Source organism: Cucurbita pepo, chromosome 13 (assembly GCF_057944985.1).
Source record: "Cucurbita pepo subsp. pepo isolate OVF chromosome 13, ASM5794498v1, whole genome shotgun sequence".
Taxonomy (NCBI): Eukaryota; Viridiplantae; Streptophyta; class Magnoliopsida; order Cucurbitales; family Cucurbitaceae; genus Cucurbita; species Cucurbita pepo.
The window spans coordinates 10,823,299-10,844,647 of record NC_141810.1 but is presented as its reverse complement, the minus strand read 5'-3'; the positions used below and the strand labels follow the sequence as shown (position 1 = coordinate 10,844,647).

Genomic DNA, 21,349 nt, shown 5'->3' with positions numbered 1-21,349 from the left:
TCAAACACTTAACCATGACGGTGTTTTCAATGTTGATGTTATGTTTATTATAAAGTTATGATTTTAAATATGATGTTTTAAGAGTTAAATTCCTAATAAGAACTTAGATTAAGATGACGGTAGCGACTTTAGGTAGTAGAAATCTAGGGTCGTTACAGTTGATATCAGAGCTCTAGGTTATAGATTTTGTAGACTAGCCTACGAGTAGGCTTGGCATGTTCCATGGTCCCACCGTCGATGCCCAGTTACCGTCAGGTATACCTTGCATAAGATAAGAAAAAGAAACGCCCTTAAATCGCATGCACCTTATTTTTATGTGATGTAGCTGAATATGATATGATATTGCATATGGTAAATTAAGAATATGTTGTTAATTGTAGCATGCTCATTGAATTAATATCATGCGATATGTTTGCGCTATTGTATGATTTTGTGTTACACAATATATTGTTATTCATGTTAGCGAGACTTAGACTTAAGAAATATTATCTTAGTTTCTAAAACCATGCCGCCTAGAGGACGTGGAAGAGGAAGACGAGGAAGGGGTCGACCCCCTATTAGAAGTAGAGGAAGATGTGAGGCTGAAGAGAGCTCACCTCGAGAAGGATCACTAACAAGGACGAATGCAACTGCGCTAGCTCAAGCTATGTCGCCGCAAGCTGCACCACCTTCAGTTGTACCGCCTAAGCCGCACCACCTCCAACAGCATCAACGGCTAAAATAGATCCCACTACAATCTGATGTGAAAATCGTTTCAGATCATGATGCATGTCATGATGGTCAATCAACAAGCTAACAATTCGCGACCTATCAGAGGAGTGAACTACGAGAGATCCAACAGAAGCTCAGATGTGGATTTCGTCCTTGGAAACCATATTCGAGGCAATGGAATGCCAGGACAACCAGAAGGTCCTCGGTACGTCATTTATGCTATAAAAGGATGCGAAAGTATGGTAAACAAATAATAAAGATAGTATTAAATAAGGAGGGGGAATTATGGCATGGGGTCGATTAAAGGAGATCTTCCTAAAGCAGTATTATCCCAGAGCGGAGCGGCTTAGGAAACAACAGGAATTTACCCATCTAATTCAAGGTGGACAGTCAATGGAAAGATATGATAGAGAATCTATGTTAAAAAGATTTACAGCATCATCGGTGGACGTTGAACAAAAGATGACCAAGAAGCCATAGATCTAAAGACATATGAGGAAGCTTTGAGAACTTCCTAGGCTCTAAAAAAGCCTAGAGATGAGACATGACTGAGTGTCTTAGGATCTTGAGTTACGATCAGAAGATCTACACTCTAGTGCCCCTAGACTATGAAAGACATGAAGGGTCAAAATAGAGTACCCTAAAGTTGAAAATTTTCTTTAAGCTACCTAGCCGCCTTAAGAACCTAATAGACCTCCTCATCACTCATAGATAGCCTCCCTTAGTCATTTCTGGGTGTTGAGGAGGTATCTCATATGGTATGAACTTGGTTTACTCATGCACCCACAAATGACCAAGGTGGGCTATTGCATGAGTAGACCTTCTTAGTAAACAAAAGTACAAATGTTCTTTTTATTATATTTTTCAAGTTGGTATGTACTATAAAGAAAAGTAAAATTCAAATTACTTTGTTGATCAAATATCTTGAGGCAAGAACAGTTGTTTGAGATTCGAATTACTCCACAACCAAAATCAATCATGTCAAGCTTGATTGATTCTGAACATGCAACCTAAACTATATAGAATTGCAAAGAAACTTTGCCCTAATGATAAGGAATCACTCCAAGGGAAAGGAAGATTCTGATTACCTTATTGATCAAATATTTCTAAGCAAGAACACTCGTTTGAGATTCAATCACTCTACAAGCAAGATCAATCATGTCAAGCTTGAATGATTCTAAACATGCAGCCATAATGATAAAGAAATCACTCCAATGGAAAGTTAAATTGAGATTACCTTATTGATCAAAGATCTCAAGGCAATAATACTTGTATGAGATTCGAATCACTCGACAAGCAAGATCGATCATATCAATCTTGAATGATTCTAAGCATGCAACCTAAACTACGTAGAATTGCAAAGAAACTTAGTGATTAGCTAAAAAAACAAAAATTCTCTTTTTACTACTTATTCCAAGTTTACTTTACAAAGAAAATATACATTGTTTTATATAGTCTCAAAATGAAAACTCTTAGCATAACTTTCATATTTTACTACCATAATTAGACATTAAGACCATAATTAGCCACTATGTAAATATAACTTGAACTAAATAAAAAGTCTTAAAATATATTAATAAAATACTCCCTCTAAATTATCATCTATTCAAAATTTGGAACCATCTAACTATAAAAACTTCAATGTGACATAAATTGCAACATTTTGTGATAATTTGAACAACATTTTCTTCACATATTATTGAAGTTTATATTGCAATATTGATGTCATGGTCATATCACCACATGTCATACAAAATACATGAGATCCCATAACATTAAAATATGACATATATTCATGATGCTAGTCATGCCTCCATTATTTTCTTGACATAACGTTCTTATAAGACATACCTACTTGATACTTAACAAATTGCTCAGGATTAACATACATGATTTTCTAATGCCTCAAAGGCGGAGGGTGTACTTATTAACATAATTGACATAGTGTGGTACATGAGGTTCATGCACAACAATAACATAACATAGTTTCATGAAAAAGCATGATCATAGCATAGTAAATATGATATCATAGCGTAACTTAAATGTGACATAACATATATCATAGCATAAGCATAATATAGTACATGTCATACAATCATAAAACACGATATGTGTAGGGGCATAGGGCACATGTTGTACAGACAAAAAACAATTCATCTAACCAAACCAAGGGTAAAGCCACTTACTTAGTTGGCCTAAGCCAAAGCCACTATGCTCCCGTAATACTAGTTTAAACCTAAGTCGAACATAGTACGCTCCTTTGATGTTAGCTTAAAAAGTTGGTCTTTGAAATCTAATTCTATCCCAGGAGTCCAACAACCATAATTTAGAATTCTAAGGTGGAAATTGGCTCATCTAATTTGCATCAAATAATCTAAATTTATCTCCAATTAATTTAAATTAGCTAAAAGTAGAAAATAGGCATACTAACCTTAAATGCCTTTAGAAGTGTCAAAATCGCCTCTCCAAGAGTAAAAAATGGTAGAAAAGGAATCGAGCGTATCAGACCCAAGTCGGATTAGTCGAGAAGTCGAGCTCGAGCCATCAGAAAATGTATTCTCCAACTAGCGTCATACTGCCTAAGTGGGATGAAACGAAAAAAATGTTGTGACTGAATGAGTCACGAGTCTAATTCACTACTTAAGTGGGACAGCTTTATTTTTCTTCTAATTTTGGGGTCCTCTCCTAGATGTAGGCCTCAAACACTAAAGAAAATAAGAAAAGAAATAAAAATGTAATAGATATAGCGAAGAAAGAGAATATTGATTGAATGTATAAATGACACTGAAAACCACACGCGAAGCTTGAGAGAATCTGCAAAGTGGATAAAGGTTAGAAGGAACTAAAAAACAAACTGCAAAAGTGGATAAAGGTTAGGAGAATATGCAAAGTGGAGGGCCTTTCAGACAATAATATTGTAACCATTATCAGCATATTTTTATACTTTTAAAAAAAAAAAAAATATTTAAATTGATACAATTATTAATTTTAAATTTTATTTAATTTTATTTGATATAACTAGGAAGTTTATATCATGGTTAGGTTAGATATTACTGATTTTACCCAATTTAATGGCCTTCCAATAATGTTATTCAAATCACATAATGGAATAAGGAATTTAATAAACATCATTTTATAAAAATTTACAGCTTTAAATTATATTATATTGATACATATCTAATCCTATTTAGGTAAAAAAAAATCTCCACTAATCCTACTCAAATTTTAAAAACTGGTGTGACCTAATTATTAAAAGATAAATAAATAAAGAAAAGGGGCTTGCAAGTTTATTGTAAGAGTCGTCAATTTTTAAATATTTTCTCAAAATATATTTATATAAACTAATTTTCATTTAAAGTAAATAATTTTATCTCTTTTATCTCTTACGAATTTAATTTGTAAACTGCGTTTTCCTTTATTTTGAAGTATATAAATATTAAAAAAATATTCAGAATTTAACTATTTAATGTGTCCTTAATATTTACTAATTTGTTTTCAACCAAAATATAACTTAATGATGGTAAGGATTAAAAAAAAACCGTGGTCGGAATTTTCGTGCCCTGACCATGAAGCCCCTCTCACCAGATGCTCCCACACGCACAACCTTCTCCCTACACGAACAGTTGTTTTCTAACGGGAACGACGCTGACGAGATATTTAGGACTCCATGAGCATGTCATGACGAATGGTGCAAATGCAATGTCAAGGAGGCGATGAATCCGAGTACACAAAAGGTAAACCTTGCATGTTCCTTATCAACGTTGTGTTTTTCTTTTGTCGTCAGCGATATCCAATTTTTGGAAAGTTTAAGATATTGATGGATCTATGTGTATAGGTAATTATAAGATTTTGTAATGTCATGGGGTGAAGGAAACAATGAATCGAAGATCACAACAGAAGGAGGACGACGGAAAGAATAGTCGGAAAACGATTCAGGAAGAGAGAGAATGTTGAAAAAATTCGCAGGCGAGTCAGGTGAAGAAAACAATTGAATCGGGTCGATTTTGGGTTACCAAGTACAAGAGCAAACCCACGATCAACACTCAGTGTTAGGATCAATACTAGTTCTTAACTCTAATACCAGTTGTTAGGATCGCTCAAGAGCGCACATACTCGATCGAGATGAACACAAAAAATAGGAGAGAGAAAATACAAGGAGGAATATTGGTTAAACTTTTTATTGATGACTTCAGTGTACAACAATAAAGAATACAGAGAATGAAGAAAGTACATCTTGAGATCACGGATTGATGGAGTATATATATAGTTTCAATTTACTAAATATAGCTTCCAAAGATTTAAACCTGCTATAAATCTACCAAATATATCACTATCAAATCTTTACTAAACATCTTCCAAATATATCTCAACCAAATCTAGACATGGAACAATCTGAGACTAATCCATCACAACAATCTAACAATCTGAGATGATCTAGTCAACCCCAGCAATCTCCCACTTAGATACTGATCCAGTCAACCAAGAATTTCATTCTCAATAATCTGTACCATACCACTTGAGACTTTGCACAACCTCAATGTTCCAACATCAACACAAAATGTTTGCTGGATTCCTTGCACCCTCTATCTTCTCCAAACACATCACCATCTTCCACTAACCTCCGAGTGAAATGGTATCGCCTTTTGTATTTTGTCTTTGAATGATAAATTGGGTTCCTCGCCAACTGCATGACACTCTAACTATCTACTTAAAGAATCTTCTCGCGCTGCTTCTTGCCTAATTCTTCTAGATAGTCTGTCATCCATATCATCTTCTTTCTAGCTTCAACTATTGTCACATCTCAACCTCAGCAGATGAAAAAACAATGCATTTCTGAAGCCTAGACATCTCATCATCCATGGCTTGCTCCCACTGGTTGTATCCTCCAACTGTAGGGCCTCGTCAAGGAGTTTTCGTTCCCCTTCATCAGTCACCAACCGATAGTGCAAAAAAGGTACATACCTATCTGGTACTCTGATGGCTCTAGATGATCTTTTCAACACTTGCTCAGGTGTCACTTGCTCCGCGTTTAGTTCTTCAGCAATAACATCACTAGGTGAATCTTTCAGCAACTCAACCTCAACTCCCACTTGCTTCACCTCTGGTTCCTTAGCAACAGTCTCAGGAGTTTCTTGCTACAACATCACTAGGTGAATCTTTTAGCAACTCAACCTCAAATCTCACTTGCTTCGTTGTCCCGGTATCTTTCTTCAATTCTCTAGCAATCTTTGTGAAGCTAACTCGTTTTTGTTTGCTCATAACACAGTTCTCACAATGACTCATATCAACAAATTTCAGACCTTCCAAAACTCCTTCCGCAGCCGGCACCTTAATTCCTTTGACGCTCATATGTCCAAGTCTATTGTGCCATAGACTTGAATTGGAAGCACTCTCAGCAACATCTATGTTCATACCCTTTGCAGTAGTGTATAAAGTTCCAGATTTTGTGCCACTTGCCACCACTATAGCACCCTTCAAAATCTTCCACGAACTCTTCCCGAACTTTGTTGCATAACCTGTGCTATCCAACTTACCAATAGAGATCAGATTCTTCTTGAGACTAGGAATATATTTGACATCCTTTAATGTCCAGTGATTTCCCGCCGGAGTTTTTATGTAGACATCTCCTTTTCCTTCGATCTTCAAATCTTTGTTGTCGGCATGATACACCTTCTCGAAATTTCCAGACTTGAAATTTCTAAACAACTCTTTATTTGGAGATGAATGAAAAGATGCACATGAATCCAAAATCCAGAATTCAATCGGACTGCCCACGTTGAGGATTAGAGCATCCCCAATGTCTTCTGCTGAATTTACCGAATCGTCGTCATCTTCTGATTTGTGATTCTACTTCCTCTTTGTAAAATCTGCCCAAAAGTGACCTTTTTCTCCACAACTCCAACACTTAATGTTTGGTTTGTTTGGAGATTTTCCTCGGTTCCTTGATTTTGATCGCCCATTGTTTGGGCTCTTTGATTTACTTCTTGCCCTTCAATCAACACTGAGAGCACTGCCTGATGAATCTTCGATTTTTCGTTTGCGAATACTTTTGCTAAGAACTACATCTCGAATTTCATCAAACTTCAGTTTATCAGATCCTCGTGAGCTGCTGATCACGGCAACAACAGTATCCCACGACTCGAATAAAGATGACATCAAAATCAATGCTTCAATTTTATCTTCGAAATTAATATCTACCGAACTCAGTTGACTTGTAATCATATTGAATTCGTTTATATGACCAGCAACAGATCCACCTTCAGACATTGCATCAAATACACCTTGTTCTTAGCCCACGGTTTCTCGTACATATTCGACAGTGCCTTCAACAAATCTAACGTTGTCTTCTCCTTGATAATATTGAATGTCACATTTCTGGACAACGTCAATTGGATTAACCCTAAGGCCTGACAATCCTTGAGCTTCCACTACTTCGTGGTCATAGTATCTGGCTTCACCCCCAACAGGGGTTCGTGAAGACCTTTCTGGTACAAACAATCTTCAATCTACATCTTCCAGAAACTAAAATTGGATCCATCGAACTTTTCAATTCCAATCTTTGAACTTTCCATCTTCACAAATCGTGGTGAATTTCGCCTCGCTCTGATACCAGTTGTTAGGATCGATACTAGTTGTTAGCTCTGATACCAGTTGTTAGCTCTGATACCAGTTGTTAGGATCGATACTAGTTGTTAGCTCTGATACCAGTTGTTAGGATTGCTCAACAACGCTCACACTCGATCAAGATGAACACAAAAAACTGGAGAGAGAAAATACAAGGAGGAATATTGGCTAAAGGTTTTATTTACGACTTCAGGTATGTACAACAATAGAAAATACAGAGAAAGAAGAAGGTACATTTTGAGATCACTAACTAATCGAGTATATATATGGTTTCAATTTAATAAATATAACTTCCAAAGATTTAAACCTACGAGATATAATCTAATAAATATATTTCTATCAAATCTTTACCAAATATCTTCCAAATATATCTCGTCCGTGATACGATGTGACTATTAGATGATACGTGAATGTTATGACATGTGTTATGATGCGATGTACTAATGATATGATAAAATGTTATTGTGTAACACGTTTGGCGATCTATTACATGATATGTTGATGATATGATATATGTATGATATAACAAAATGCATGATACGAATTACAACAAAATGTGTCGACATGATGCACAACTCCGAAATTTGCATGGAAAGTTATGATAATGATATAATATGAAGGAAAACAGAATGGGTTTATTTTAGATAATAAATGAAAATGTTAGGACCTCATGCATCATTGTTTGTTCATGCATCAATGAATATCCCCTTATTATGACGGTACAGACATGTACATTATGAGACAGGAAAACGATCATTATGTTTATCATAATGCGAGGACGGTCGCTATTCCTAACTGATGTTCGACATCAGCAGCTCCAGAGAATGCTTGCCCGAGAGAAAGGGGCCCAGGAGGTGTGCGAACCACCTGGTGGGCCCATACTCACATGTGTGGGTCGTATGTAGAATAGTAAACCCATTTAGGATAGCCGCCTAAAGAAATATAGACTAAAAGGATAGGTCTCATTTATGATTACAGAGTATTTCTTAAAATACTCAAGCCACATGCTACTTCTATTTCAGGTAAAGGCAAAACACGCTTGCATAGTTGACGACAACATTGTATTAGACCAAATAAATAAATATAGTTAAATTACGTTAAAAAAAAATAAAAAATCCTTCCCCACTTTTCTCCACTAACCCCTCATCCCTGCCCTCAATTTTCTATCCTCAACCCACACCCCAATTATCTAACCCCTTAAAATATGTTGATGTTTTCCCTAGTAAGCATGTTATATGATGATGAGTGTCATATTGCATCATGTTGATAGACCGACATAGGACACAACCTTAAAAGCATGAAAATGATATAAATATAAATATTCAACGAGCATGTGTTACTTAATGTAACAAAATAATGAGACTAGAGGGTTATGTCCGAAGAGATGATAAGATGGACTTAGAGGGACCTCATGCATAGTGTATGTTCATAAGCATATGGATACTTTCCCTAGAGATGATGAGTGCAGACGCGCACAGTATGACGAGCAGCGTGTTCAAGGGGAACATGACACTATGGGGTTTCAATGACCTTTAGACGTCGCTATAGATTAGCTTGACCAGAGGATTCAGGAGGTGTGCAAGCGCCCTGGGGATTCACACTCGCACGAGTGGGTCGTGTGTAAGGAAATATTACACATCCAATTTGTCCGAGACTAGAAGCCAACCCCTAGATGAGCTAGAGATAGGTCCCAAGAGCATGATTGCATGTGTTTGCATTTGCATGACCCCTAGTGTAGGGCCAGCTACGGAGTGTTCTTTGAAATACTTGGCTGTGTGCCACGTCATTTTTCAGGTAAAGGCAAGGCGCACATGTACAGAGAACGACGACATGGCGAACAAAGACTGTGGCACGTGCATAAGGTAGACTCATATTTAAATTCTTATTCTTAAGTTAGAATATGTGTTTTGCATTTCATCGTTTTAAATTATTTTGTATTTATTTTTAATTTCTCTAAATTTCAATATTTCATATTTAAACACGTAAGACTATAATTGTGTTTTCAAGAGAAAGTATGTTTTAAATGTTTTCGCCATTTATACTATAGATGGAGTTTTCTTTTAAGAGTTATCTTTTCGCATAAGAGATGAGCATGAGACGTGAGTAGTGATTTTGAGTATGTAGAAATTTAGAGTCGTTATGCAAGTTGAGACCATGACACATGCATAAGATAGTTGTATTTATTTTTTTTAGACTTAGGTTAGAATATGATGTTTATTTAGGAATTTGTTACGTCATTTTAAAAACGTTTTTGAACATGTAAGTCCATGTTAGTATTTTATAATGAAGTTTTAAATGTTTATTTATGCATATGGAAACGTTCCATCGCTCGCTCCTATGTCCAATCCTAATTTCATTTATTAATTTATAATTTTGTAGACTTTTATGTATTAAATATATGTTTTTAAAGGGGGAAAAAAAATCAGAAATCTACTTATTTATAATTATTCTTTTGCAGTGGGAGAAAAATATACTCAACTAAATTTGCCCCCAAAGACATCCATACCTTCTCTTCAAAACCATATATTTGAATTTTCACCCATTTTTTAAATAATAGAAAAATAAAAATTTCACTAGTAATGTAAAAAAATCACTATTTAACAATAATTAAGTTTTGCTTAAAATTAAATTTGATTAATTTACAAAATCCACAATTAAATAAGTTTCTCAAGACATATAAATTTCAATTAAAAACTAATTCTAATATTTTATTTGTCTAAATATTATGAATGGTCGATCAAATATATGTATGTGAGAATATTTTTCTCAAAAACTTATCGCAAGGAATAAATTGCAATACTTTTTGGAATTAAAAATATTGAGAGTACGATAAATTTCCACATATATCTTTATTGATATAAGACGTTTGATTAAACTATAAAACTACATAAATTTATATACAAGACAATATCTTAAAATGGTTGGCCTTCAATAAAGAAATTGATCGAATCTAAAAATAAGAGGCTCAACTACCTTCATCGGAGGAAGCATAGTCAAAATGTTCATTATCCTTAAAAAAAAAAAAAAAAAAAAAATTATAAATAATTTTTAGAGGTGAAATTTGGATTCAAATTTAAACGGAAAGATTAGGAAAAAAAACTGACGGTCTTCTAGAGTTCAGTTGAAACTGATATTTTCCCTATAAAAAAAAGAAAAGACAAATTCATTACCCTATTTAGATATTTTTAACGTGAAACGAATAATGGGTTTAATACAAACATTTTTTTTAGTTGAAATCATTAATTATATGAAGATATTAATATTGATTTTATTTTGTAGTTTTTAAAAAATTAACGGAACAATATTTTTTTTTTTTGGGTAAAAAGCAAAAAAAAAAAAAAAAAAAAAAAATATATATATATATATATATATATATATATTAAATTTTAAAATGTGTTTAATAAATTGATATCTTTAATTTAAAATTGAATTTTATGTGTAACAAAATTGATATCTTTAGTTTAGTTATTAATGGTACATATATTATAAATTATAAAACAATAAATACACAAAATTATGAAGGTAGTACGTGTTACAAAATTAAATAATAGTTAATATTGAAGCCACTGGAACACTCCCATACAAAATAGAATCTGAGTCGCATAAAAAGGAGAGGGACCGAAAAAGAAAAAGAAAAAGAAAAAGAAAAAGAAAAAGTAAATTCTCATCTGTAACATAAAGATAATATATATTCTATTCCACGTGGCGTCATAACACGACATTTCTCCATCGGTTTCCGCCACTGTAATACAATGCCGCAGAATCAAGCAACCCCGTACTCGTCGCCCCTTGGTTCGTTCTTCTTCTCCTCTCCTTATTAATCTTCAATCTCACATTTCCCTTTTCCCCATCTCTCTCTTTCACCTGCTCTCTCTTTCTTCAATCTCCTTCCCTTTCTTCTCCGCCGCTGCAACTCTTCCAGTCATGGTTCGTTTCAGTGTCACCAGGAAGCAGACCGCCCCTATCGATGGCCAGAAGCCCGGTACTTCTGGCCTCCGCAAGAAGGTTCGTTCTTAGATTTTGCCTTCTTTTTCTTTGCATTTTCCTGTATCATTCCTCGATCGTCGTCAGGATCTGCCTCTAATTCGTTTCACTTCACTTTGTTTTCGTTTTTTTTTTTTTTTTTTTTTTTTTTTTTTTTTTTTTTTTTTTAATTGCATTGTTCTGATCTATGTGGATCTGGCTTCTTCGTACTCCTTTGTGGTTTTCTTTCGGCTAGATCTCGTGTTGATGACTTGTAAACGGATTCTGAGTTCCTTATTGATTGGCAATGTCGGACTATTTCTTTTCCGAATTTTTAGATTTGGATAACTTATTGTTCTGTTTTTGAATAATTTACTCACTTTTGAGACTTCTTTGGATCCGTCGATGTGTTTATTAATCTGGCGCCTTGAAGTTGAATATCGATTGTTTTCTGAGTGATGCATGAGCGTTGGATCTTCTTGATTTTCTTAGCCATGTCGCTGGAAATTTTCAATGGATACGTCACGTGTTGTTTTGTTCTCTTCTCGAATCAATGGGATTGACCTGTCTTATTTTAAATTGTTTTCATTTGTCTATTCCTTTGAATCCATTATCTGCTGATTCTGTACTTTTATTAAACATTGTCGCGTGTTCTGAGTTCGATCATATTGGAACAGTGCGCTAGATCTGGTGCCTTAACTATCTGTCTTAGGATTGTTATGGTGCCCAAATTAGATTATTGTGGAAAATTATTTTGGTTTCTCACTGTTGTTTAGATTATAGTGCATTGCAAATTCCCTTCATTCGTTTCTACGATATTTTGTGGCTGGACCTTTTCCAGGTTAAAGTATTCATTCAACCAAACTACTTGGAGAATTTTGTTCAGGCAACATTTAATGCATTGACTGCTGAAAAAGTCCGAGGTAGTGGATCTTTCACTTCACATATGAACTTCCTAGTAGTTACGCAGAGCTGATTAATTTTCATTATGCGTTTGATCAATCTCTATCAGTTCATAATTTGTTTCTTATGGGTTCTATCAGTTCATCATTACAAACTCCTAATCTTCAGCTGTTTAGAATTGATGGTGGCTTTGTGCCTGGCCTGACAAAGGCATTAGGTGTCAATATTGTATACTACCAGTCGTTGCAGGGTTCTATGTTCTCGCTACTCATATTTGCTTTTTGCATGGAGCCTTTTGACTCCTCCCTCTTGACTAATTCATTATGCTAGGGTCTCAACTCAACATTTGTTCTTCTGTCCAGACATGGAATTCAATTTCTCGTTATGATTTATTTATTGGTCTTTACTTTTTTCACTTAACCTCTATTCTTAAGTAGCTAACTTTTGATTTCTGCTGGAACATTACTCTTACGGATTTTTCTCTAACTGCAAACTTTTATCTGTGAATAAAGGGGCTACACTTGTTGTTTCTGGAGATGGACGCTATTATTCAAAGGATGCTATTCAGGTACCATTATAAGTTTATTTCCATAGTGATTACAGGGTCGTGTTCAGGAATTGATTCGATGGGAAATTCAAGTCAAATCAAAGACAAATGAACTAACTCTTAATATTATATTTACTGTGTTTGTCTTATTGATCGATTGATTTATTATTGTTATTTTAGAAATGGAACTTTCCTTGAGAATAAAGGGAAGAATACAAATGGAGTGCAAAAACAATGCCCATCAAGGATTTTGAAGCTCCATTTTGGCTTTCAAATCAATGCCCAACAAAGAAGAGCCCACCACAACTAACGACCTGCTGTGATTAAAGAAAAGGGCCAAAGATAGATACAAAAATCTTTAGATACAGATACCCAAAGATGGCAATAAATTTGGCTAGAGCCCACACCTTATTTTTCTAATCCCTCGAAAGTTTTCTCTCATTTCTGTCTAGCCAAATGTTCTACAGAATAGCAAAGGGAAAAAAAAGGCTTGCCAAAGAATACGACCCTTATCATGAAAGCGCAGGTGGAGTAAGACATCCTCCAACATAAGATGACAATCTCTATTGCAAACCATATTCACACTGTGTTTCTAAAAAGGAGTCCCAACCTAGCGAACTTGCATCTCCGAAGAATGTGATCTAGATCCTCCGATGCCTCATTGTAAAAGATGTGGCCCTAACAAGAGAGGCCTTCAAATGTGGTCCATGGTGTTGACTCTCTAATGTAAGATTCGCTAGACAAAAAAATCGTCTTTACTACAATTATCATGGAACTAGAATGAAAAAAAAAAAAAAAAAAAAAAAATTATTGAAGGTATTAGTTGACAAATACAGGAAATAAAGTATTAATCTCAAGTTGGTGCGAGAGCCAGGAAAGAAAGAAGATTATAGAGAAGTGGTGAATTTGACCATGACTAGAAAACATGGGTGATTCATACCCATCTTATGACAATACTTACAATTCCATCCAATTTATCGATTAAAAGTATCTCTATGTTGATTGCAACTTTATTCAACACAAATTGTCAAGTTAATTACATCATGTTAGATAAGGAGAGGGGTGAGGGTCTCATTTGGTGAGTTATTATGTGGTTTCTAGACCCTAAGATCTAAGAGGTTTCAGAGTCCGGCAACTTTAGGCGTCTGAGCGAACCTATTTTGGCGAGTGGTTGTGGCATTTCTCCTTGGAGATCGATTACTTGTGGCATTAGTTATTGTAAGGAAGTATGGAACCCTTTTAAATGGTCCTTCATTAGTTCAAGTCTTCGAACAACACTTTTCGGAGACGGTGCAAAGTGATCTTTTATGGGATTCCTTCTTTTCTAGTTTGTTAAATGTCTTGTGGGGAATGGATGGGAAGACACCTTGTTGGGCGATACCCCTCTTTTTTCTAGATTACCTCACTTCTATCATTTGTCCTTTAAAAAACTAAATTTGATTGTATCCATCATTCGTCCTTCATGTTCTTCCTCCCTTTCCTTGGGATTTCGTGTTTCTTGTCTGATAGGGAATAATAGATGTGGAGCCTTTTTTGCTTGGTGGGTTTGTGTTTTCCTTTTCCATAGGGAGTGCCGTTTTTGGACTCCTTACCTTTCCCAAGGAGTTCTCCCATAGCTTTTTTTTTTCTCTTCGCATTTTGAGAGATTCCTCTGCCTCAGATTGTCCCATTTTCTCTTCATTGTGGAAAGTTAAAATTCCAAAAAAGACTAAATTCTTTGGCTGGAAGGCCTTGCTTTGCAGAGTGAACTCTATTGATCGAGCTTTGAGACATTCTGCCTTATTGTTAGGCTCTCAATGGTGCGTCTAACGACCTAGATCATTTCCGTTGTGATTGTAGGTTTGCTTACTTTATCTAAGATAGATATTTTCAGCTGTTTGGTGTTAGCTTTTGAGGAGTACGGACTGCAGTAATATGATGGAGGAGATTCTCTTGGCTCTTGCATCAGTCCTTTCGCGATAAGGGTTGGATTTTGTGGTAGGCTGGTTTCTTCGCGACCTGTTGGGGTTTGTGGCTTGAAAGGAATAACATAACATTTTGGGATGTAGAGATCACTTGGGAGGAGGTTTGGTCGTAAGCGAGGTCTAATGCCTTTGTTGGGTGTCGTTCTCCAAGGATTTTCTAACTAGCCATTAGAACTTATTATTAGAGATTGGAGCCATTTTTTGTGCAGTCCGTTCTCCAAGGTTTGCTTACTTTATCTAAGATAGATATTTTCAGCTGTTTGGTGTTAGCTTTTGAGGAGTATGGACTGCAGTAATATGATGGAATAGATTCTCTTGGCTCTTGCATCAGTCCTTTCGCGATAAGGGTTGGATTTTGTGGTAGGCTGGTTTCTTCGCGACCTTTTGGGGTTTGTGGCTTGAAAGGAATAACATAACATTTTGGGATGTAGAGATCACTTGGGAGGAGGTTTGGTCGTAAGCGAGGTCTAATGCCTTTGTTTGGGTGTCGTTCTCCAAGGATTTTCTAACTAGCCATTAGAACTTATTATTAGAGATTGGAGCCATTTTTTGTGTAGTTAGTTGCTTGGCTCCTTTGGTTTAGGCTGTCTTTCTGTATGCCCATGATCCTTTTGTTTTGTTTTCGTTTGTTTCTTCTCAATGAGGCATGGTTTCTCTTTAAAAAAAAATCCTGTTAGATATGATAGTTTACTGTAATCTTTCTTTTGTCATTGGCATTATCGATTTATAATGTTCTGAATTTATCTGAGTTATTTAGTTCACAACCTTTTGCCCTTTTAATTATACATTCTTTATTCTATGTCTCCCATTTTTTTTGGTTTTGTTTTTTGAGGAAGATACGAACTAGCTATTCCTTTTGGTTTGTCTGAATGTACACATGTAATACACATGTTTTCTCTCTTCTGAGTAACCAAGTTGTACTGTTCTCCCTTTGGAATGATGATTGATATCATTATGCCCAAAAAAAGAAGTAAAGGTTTTGGCTTCAGCATGAAAATGCGAATGACATTCTTATTCTTTTTAAGAAAATCCCATTTTTACTAACTTAGTAATGATAGGGGTGCGAACAATTTGTTCTTCCTCATTTACTTTCTTCACACCTAATGGCATGATAGTTGCTAATAAACTCTCAGCTTCCGGTGTGAAACCAATATTTGTTTACATCTGGCTAATGGAAATCTTATTTTAGGAATCCTGGTCTGAACTATTTTTAGTTTTCTCAACATGTCATATGTCCTACTTAATTGATGTGTATCCCGTATTTTATATTTCCATATTTTATTGACAGATTATAACCAAGATGGCTGCAGCAAATGGGGTACGGCGTATTTGGGTTGGTCAAAATGGTTTGCTTTCAACTCCTGCTGTGTCTGCTGTCATACGTGAAAGAGTTGGGGTTGATGTAAGTGAAATTACTTTTATACATAAGCTAAAATTCCAGCTTCATGATGATAATATTTCAATTCTGTAATAAGGATACATCAAAATAACTTTTCATACCAGGGATCCCGATCATCAGGAGCATTTATTTTGACTGCAAGTCACAATCCAGGAGGCCCCAATGAGGTAGTTGTCCTCTATTTGCTACATTTTCCTCTCTGTTCTGAATGACGTTCCTAAATTAAGTCAATTGATATGTTGCAATATCGGCCATTTCTTAGTACATTTGTTTCATGAAGGGGAAAAAGGAAGGAAAAAACGAGACTAATGCCTGCCTGTAAATGAATGGCCTTCTTTCTTGTTTATTAGATAGGAATTGTAATAATCAACTGCCCAGAAGGAGGTAGTTGTCCTCTATTTGCTACATTTTCCTCTCTGTTCTGAATGACGTTCCTAAATTAAGTCAATTGATATGTTGCAATATCGTCCATTGTTTCATGAAGGGGAAAAAGGAAGGAAAAAACGAGACTAATGCCTGCCTGTAAATGAATGGCCTTCTTTCTTGTTTATTAGATAGGAATTGTAATAATCAACTGCCCAGAAGGATTTTAGAACTAAAGAATTACATTCCTACGTTATCTGTGCTTCCTTCTTCAATGGATGTGGTCATTCTAAAAAATGCGTGAATAGTTAGGGTGCGCTAAAAGACCCATTGGAGCATCTAGATGACATAGAATTGTTGCTTTCATCTAAGTTACCTTATTATTTGATGAGCTTTATTTATTTTTGGGAAAAAAATATTTGCAGGATTTTGGGATTAAATACAACATGGAAAATGGTGGCCCTGCTCCAGAAGGAATTACTGATAAGATCTATGAAAACACAAAATCAATAAAGGAGTACTTAATTTCTGAAGATCTACCTAACGTACTTTTCCACTCTCTCATATTACAATTTATAATTACTCGCAACTCAATTCTTGTTTATTAAGTTATGTTGTCTGTCTTAGGTGGATATTTCCGCAATAGGTGTTTCTAGCTTTGGCGGACCTGAAGGACAATTTGACGTTGAAGTTTTTGATTCTGCCAGTGACTATGTGAAGTTAATGAAGTAAGCTTTGTTGACCAATATTGTTGTCTTTATGGCAACATGTCATACCATTTTTATTGCTATTTCCCCTTTCATTTCTTTCCTTTGTGGTTTCCTACCTTCCTTTATTTCTGGATGGTTGTTTTGTAATTACTCATTGTCAGATACCGTCAGTCTAAAATTAATATTGAACCAGCGCTAATTAGTCAATTATTATCATTGTTTTGCTTGTTAACCTGTGATGGGGCGTGCTTCTTTTTTCTTCTGCAAAATATGGTCTTCTTTGTTTTTTTCACAATTAGTTTGTCTTCGATATATTTGTCCCCTTGAAAACTTCGTATATGGAGTGATGATGTCAACAACCTCTTCCTGTCTGGAATGTAAGTTAATTGTCTCATGGTATTGATATTTCTGTGCTATTTCTTGTTTGGATGTTTGGTAATTGCATTTACAAGCTTTTATCCTCGAGGGTCATTATCTCTGTGATAATCTTTTGTGTTCATTTTGTTTCAGTTCTCTGAATGTTTTTTCTCTCAATTTAACAGGTCAATATTTGATTTTGAATCTATCCGCAAGCTTCTATCCTCTCCCAAATTCTCATTCTGGTACGTATATCCTCATGGAGGAACCCTTTTCAGAGGAACACTTGCCTCTTTATGTGTAATCTCTAATGTTCTGGTCATAAATACTAAGATAAACATGTTCCTTTTGAAGTTATGATGCTCTACACGGTGTTGCTGGAGCTTATGCAAAACGTATTTTTGTGGAAGAGCTCGGTGCAAAAGAAAGCTCATTACTGAACTGTGTACCTAAGGTCGTCTTCTCTTCAGAATATATTTTGGCTTTCCTTATATGAAAATACTTAAATCCAGTTTTTTAATTTTCTATATTATTCTTGACCGATATAACAGGAGGACTTTGGAGGAGGTCATCCTGATCCCAATCTTACTTATGCCAAGGAATTGGTTGCTCGTATGGGATTGGGAAAATCAAGCTCTGGACAAGAACCTCCAGAATTTGGTGCTGCTGCTGATGGTGATGCAGATCGCAATATGGTCCTTGGTAAAAGGTATCATAGTATTGCCTAATCAATTGTACTGATATGTAATAACATTTCCTCTTCAATAATTCTTTATGTTATTTATTGTACTTTTACAGGTTTTTTGTCACTCCTTCAGACTCTGTTGCCATTATTGCTGCTAATGCTGTTGAAGCTATTCCGTACTTCTCTGGTGGTTTGAAGGGTGTCGCCAGGTGCTACTTTCTGTTACTTGACTTTTGTTACACTCTGCTAAGTCTCCTGATCTACAACTCTGCTTTCCTTTCCCTACCCTTTCGTTCTGGAGGCACCTTCTTTATGTTGTATTTCTGTTGAATTTTTCCTGCGCAGCAAACTTTAAAACTTTGTTTGGTAACAATTTGGTTTTTAGTTTCTTGACAAGCTTATAAACACTACTTCCACCCATCTATTCCTTTAGTTTGCTATTTTTTTTAATTAGCATTCATAATCTCAAGTTGGTTAAAGTTCAAAGTAATTCAAGCCTAAAGTTTGTTGTTAAATGAACTAGTGAATAAAAAACTAAACCATTTGGATCTAATCTTATATAAAAATATTTTTTGATAAATAGGCTTTGTAGTGTTTTTTTGGTCACTGCATATATATATTCGTTGGGTAGGTTTAAATCATATGGTAATGGAATAAATGCTATGTGAATCAATAATCTGTTTTAAATATACTGTGGAAGAATGCAACAAATTTTATAGATGTCGTACATCTAATGGACTATCTAATTTTACGCATGTTCATTAGGGAACTTCCTTTATTCTTTAGCATCATTTGAACATTTAAGAATCTTTTAGAAAAGTCATTTAAGTTATTTGATGTTTTGTCCCTAATATTTCTAGGAGCATGCCGACCTCTGCTGCACTAGATGTGGTTGCCAAAAACTTGAACTTGAAGTTTTTTGAGGTCATTTCAAGACTTTTATCTTTTATCCTAAACTTTATAGGTTGTTTGCATCTTGCGTCCTAACGAGTAATTTTGTTATCACTTATATCTGTACTCCAGGTGCCCACGGGCTGGAAATTTTTTGGTAATTTAATGGATGCAGGAATGTGCTCCGTCTGTGGGGAAGAGAGTTTTGGAACTGGTCAGCCTCTGATTTTTCTAATTTATTTGAATTTCTGGTCGTTCCAGAGTTGATAGATTCTGTATTAAACTGACTTTTGTTTTCTTTTTACTAATTTCTTGTACAGGATCTGACCATATTCGTGAGAAAGATGGAATCTGGGCAGTTTTGGCTTGGTTATCTATTCTTGCTTATAAAAACAAGGCAAACCTTGATAGTGGAAAGCTTGTGACAGTCGAAGACATAGTTCGCCAACACTGGGCCACCTATGGTCGTCATTATTATACTAGATACGATTATGAGGTATTGCTTTTGGTTTTTTTTTTTTTTTTTTTTTTTTTTATGGTGCAGATGTTATAATTGGACTTGACATATCTTATGAATGGTTTTAGAACGTTGACGCTGGAGCAGCAAAGGAACTGATGGCGAATCTGGTGAAGCTGCAATCTTCACTTTCCGAAGTTAATGGGTATGTCTTTTTTTTTTTTTTTTTTTTTTTTTTTTTGTGTGTTAATTCAATTTTTCTGTCTTGAAAGTGAACTAGTTATCTAGCTTATGTGCAGTTGGCACTCATTTAACTGTTACCCAGACACTATTTTTTAGAGTAAGGTCCTACAAAATACAGTTCCTTAGCGATTTCATTTTATTCATAAAATACAACGTTCACTGAACCTTGTGGTGAGCCCCTAGGTAGTGAACATTCTGACTCTTGTCGAGTATATTTGCACTGAACTTTGTTTAGGATGAAGTGTAACGCTAGAGGCGTAAGTTCCACATAGACAAGAGTGTTCTACCATTATAGCTGAGTTCGGTTAAAAATGCAGCATTTTCTGAGTCTTTTCGTTGGATAAGTTTTTTTGCTAATAGTATCAGTTTGTTATTTGTTTATATTTGAAAGTCTTGTTTATGTAACTTATCTTGCGTGTCGTTAGCAAAGAGTTCTGAACTCTTATTTTTCTTCCACTATCGTTTGGTGTAATTTAACACTCTTTGATGGATAAATATTGGCATTCAATGCAGAATTATCAAGGGAGTTCGTTCAGATGTTTCAAAGGTTGTCCATGGTGATGAATTTGAGTATAAAGATCCTGTTGATGGTTCCATCTCAAAACATCAGGGTATTCGATATTTGTTTGAAGACGGTTCACGACTGGTAAGTTAATTGTTCTGAACTGCTTTTTCAGATCCCTGCTCAGTAATATATATGTGTGTGTATGTGTGTGTGTGTGTGTGTGTGTACGTGTGTAAATCAGGATGCTTTTCCCCCCGCCTTTCCAAAACTCTCGAGGATCCAACAGATAATCCCTAAAATTGTATGAGAGCACGTTTTAGTACAAATGACAATTTATATATTATCAATCTTCTTTACATGGTTCCAGGTCTTCCGCCTGTCTGGAACTGGCTCTGAAGGCGCAACTATTCGGCTCTACATTGAGCAATATGAGAAAGATCCATCAAAAACTGGGAGAGATTCTCAGGAAGCTCTCGCTCCTCTGGTTAGATCTCTGTCCAATTTGATGAAGAGACTTGAAAAAATCCTTTTACAGGGTATCCGAATTGTATTGACTCGATTATTTTGTCGTTTCAGGTGGAAGTTGCTCTTAAGCTCTCAAAAATGCAAGAATTTACCGGCCGATCTGCTCCTACCGTCATTACTTAAGTGAATTAGATATAACCCATGATTTTGAAGAAATAATTGTTGCTAGCTTGCGGTGGCGCAAGATCTCTTAAAACATCACTGTAAGTGCTTCCAGAGTGTTTGTTTGGCGGGAAAACTTTAGCCTACATAAATTTTGGATTTTGATTGTCTTAATAAATCTTTGATGCTTCATTCTTATGAAGCTCGACAAAGTAATAGAATATATAATATATATTTGAATGAATTAATGTGGTTTTTTACCCACTTTTGGTATAAGCTAACCCTATGTCCGTGGTCTGTTCATCAGTTCAGGGTTTGATTGGATTAACGTTTTATTTCTTGTGCTTGCTGAACCAAATATCTCACTTTTATTTGGGATATCTATCAACTGCTTGTGCTT

At 35.3% G+C, this 21,349-nt stretch overlaps 1 protein-coding gene across 2 annotated transcripts; it reads left to right on the top strand.

The window, feature by feature from the left end:
• Nucleotides 1-11,078: 11,078 nt before the first annotated feature.
• Nucleotides 11,079-21,193, top strand: PGM3 (Phosphoglucomutase/phosphomannomutase family protein). Of its 2 annotated transcripts, none has more exons than XM_087129491.1 (18): nucleotides 11,079-11,340; nucleotides 12,140-12,221; nucleotides 12,714-12,769; nucleotides 16,001-16,114; nucleotides 16,216-16,278; nucleotides 16,900-17,019; nucleotides 17,102-17,202; nucleotides 17,727-17,786; nucleotides 17,896-17,995; nucleotides 18,093-18,250; nucleotides 18,340-18,435; nucleotides 19,087-19,150; nucleotides 19,250-19,331; nucleotides 19,438-19,613; nucleotides 19,703-19,779; nucleotides 20,331-20,463; nucleotides 20,690-20,806; nucleotides 20,899-21,193. In XM_087129491.1, the coding sequence occupies exons 1-18, from the start codon at nucleotides 11,260-11,262 to the stop codon at nucleotides 20,968-20,970; spliced, it is 1,752 nt and encodes a 583-aa protein (XP_086985617.1). In that variant the 5' UTR covers nucleotides 11,079-11,259; the 3' UTR covers nucleotides 20,971-21,193. The 2 variants fall into 2 exon arrangements, with proteins under 2 accessions (XP_086985617.1, XP_086985618.1); XM_087129492.1 differs by lacking the exon at nucleotides 11,079-11,340 and adding an exon at nucleotides 12,929-13,474 and having other exon boundaries at nucleotides 12,138-12,221.
• Nucleotides 21,194-21,349: the final 156 nt, after the last annotated feature.

Coding starts and splice junctions, on each gene's coding strand:
- PGM3 (XM_087129491.1), top strand. CDS start 11,260: ATGGTTCGTTTCAGTGTCACCAGGAAGCAGACCGCCCCTATCGATGGC. Junction 17,203..17,726: donor GACTATGTGAAGTTAATGAA/GTAAGCTTTGTT, acceptor TCAATTTAACAG/GTCAATATTTGATTTTGAAT. Junction 20,464..20,689: donor TTGAAGACGGTTCACGACTG/GTAAGTTAATTG, acceptor ACATGGTTCCAG/GTCTTCCGCCTGTCTGGAAC.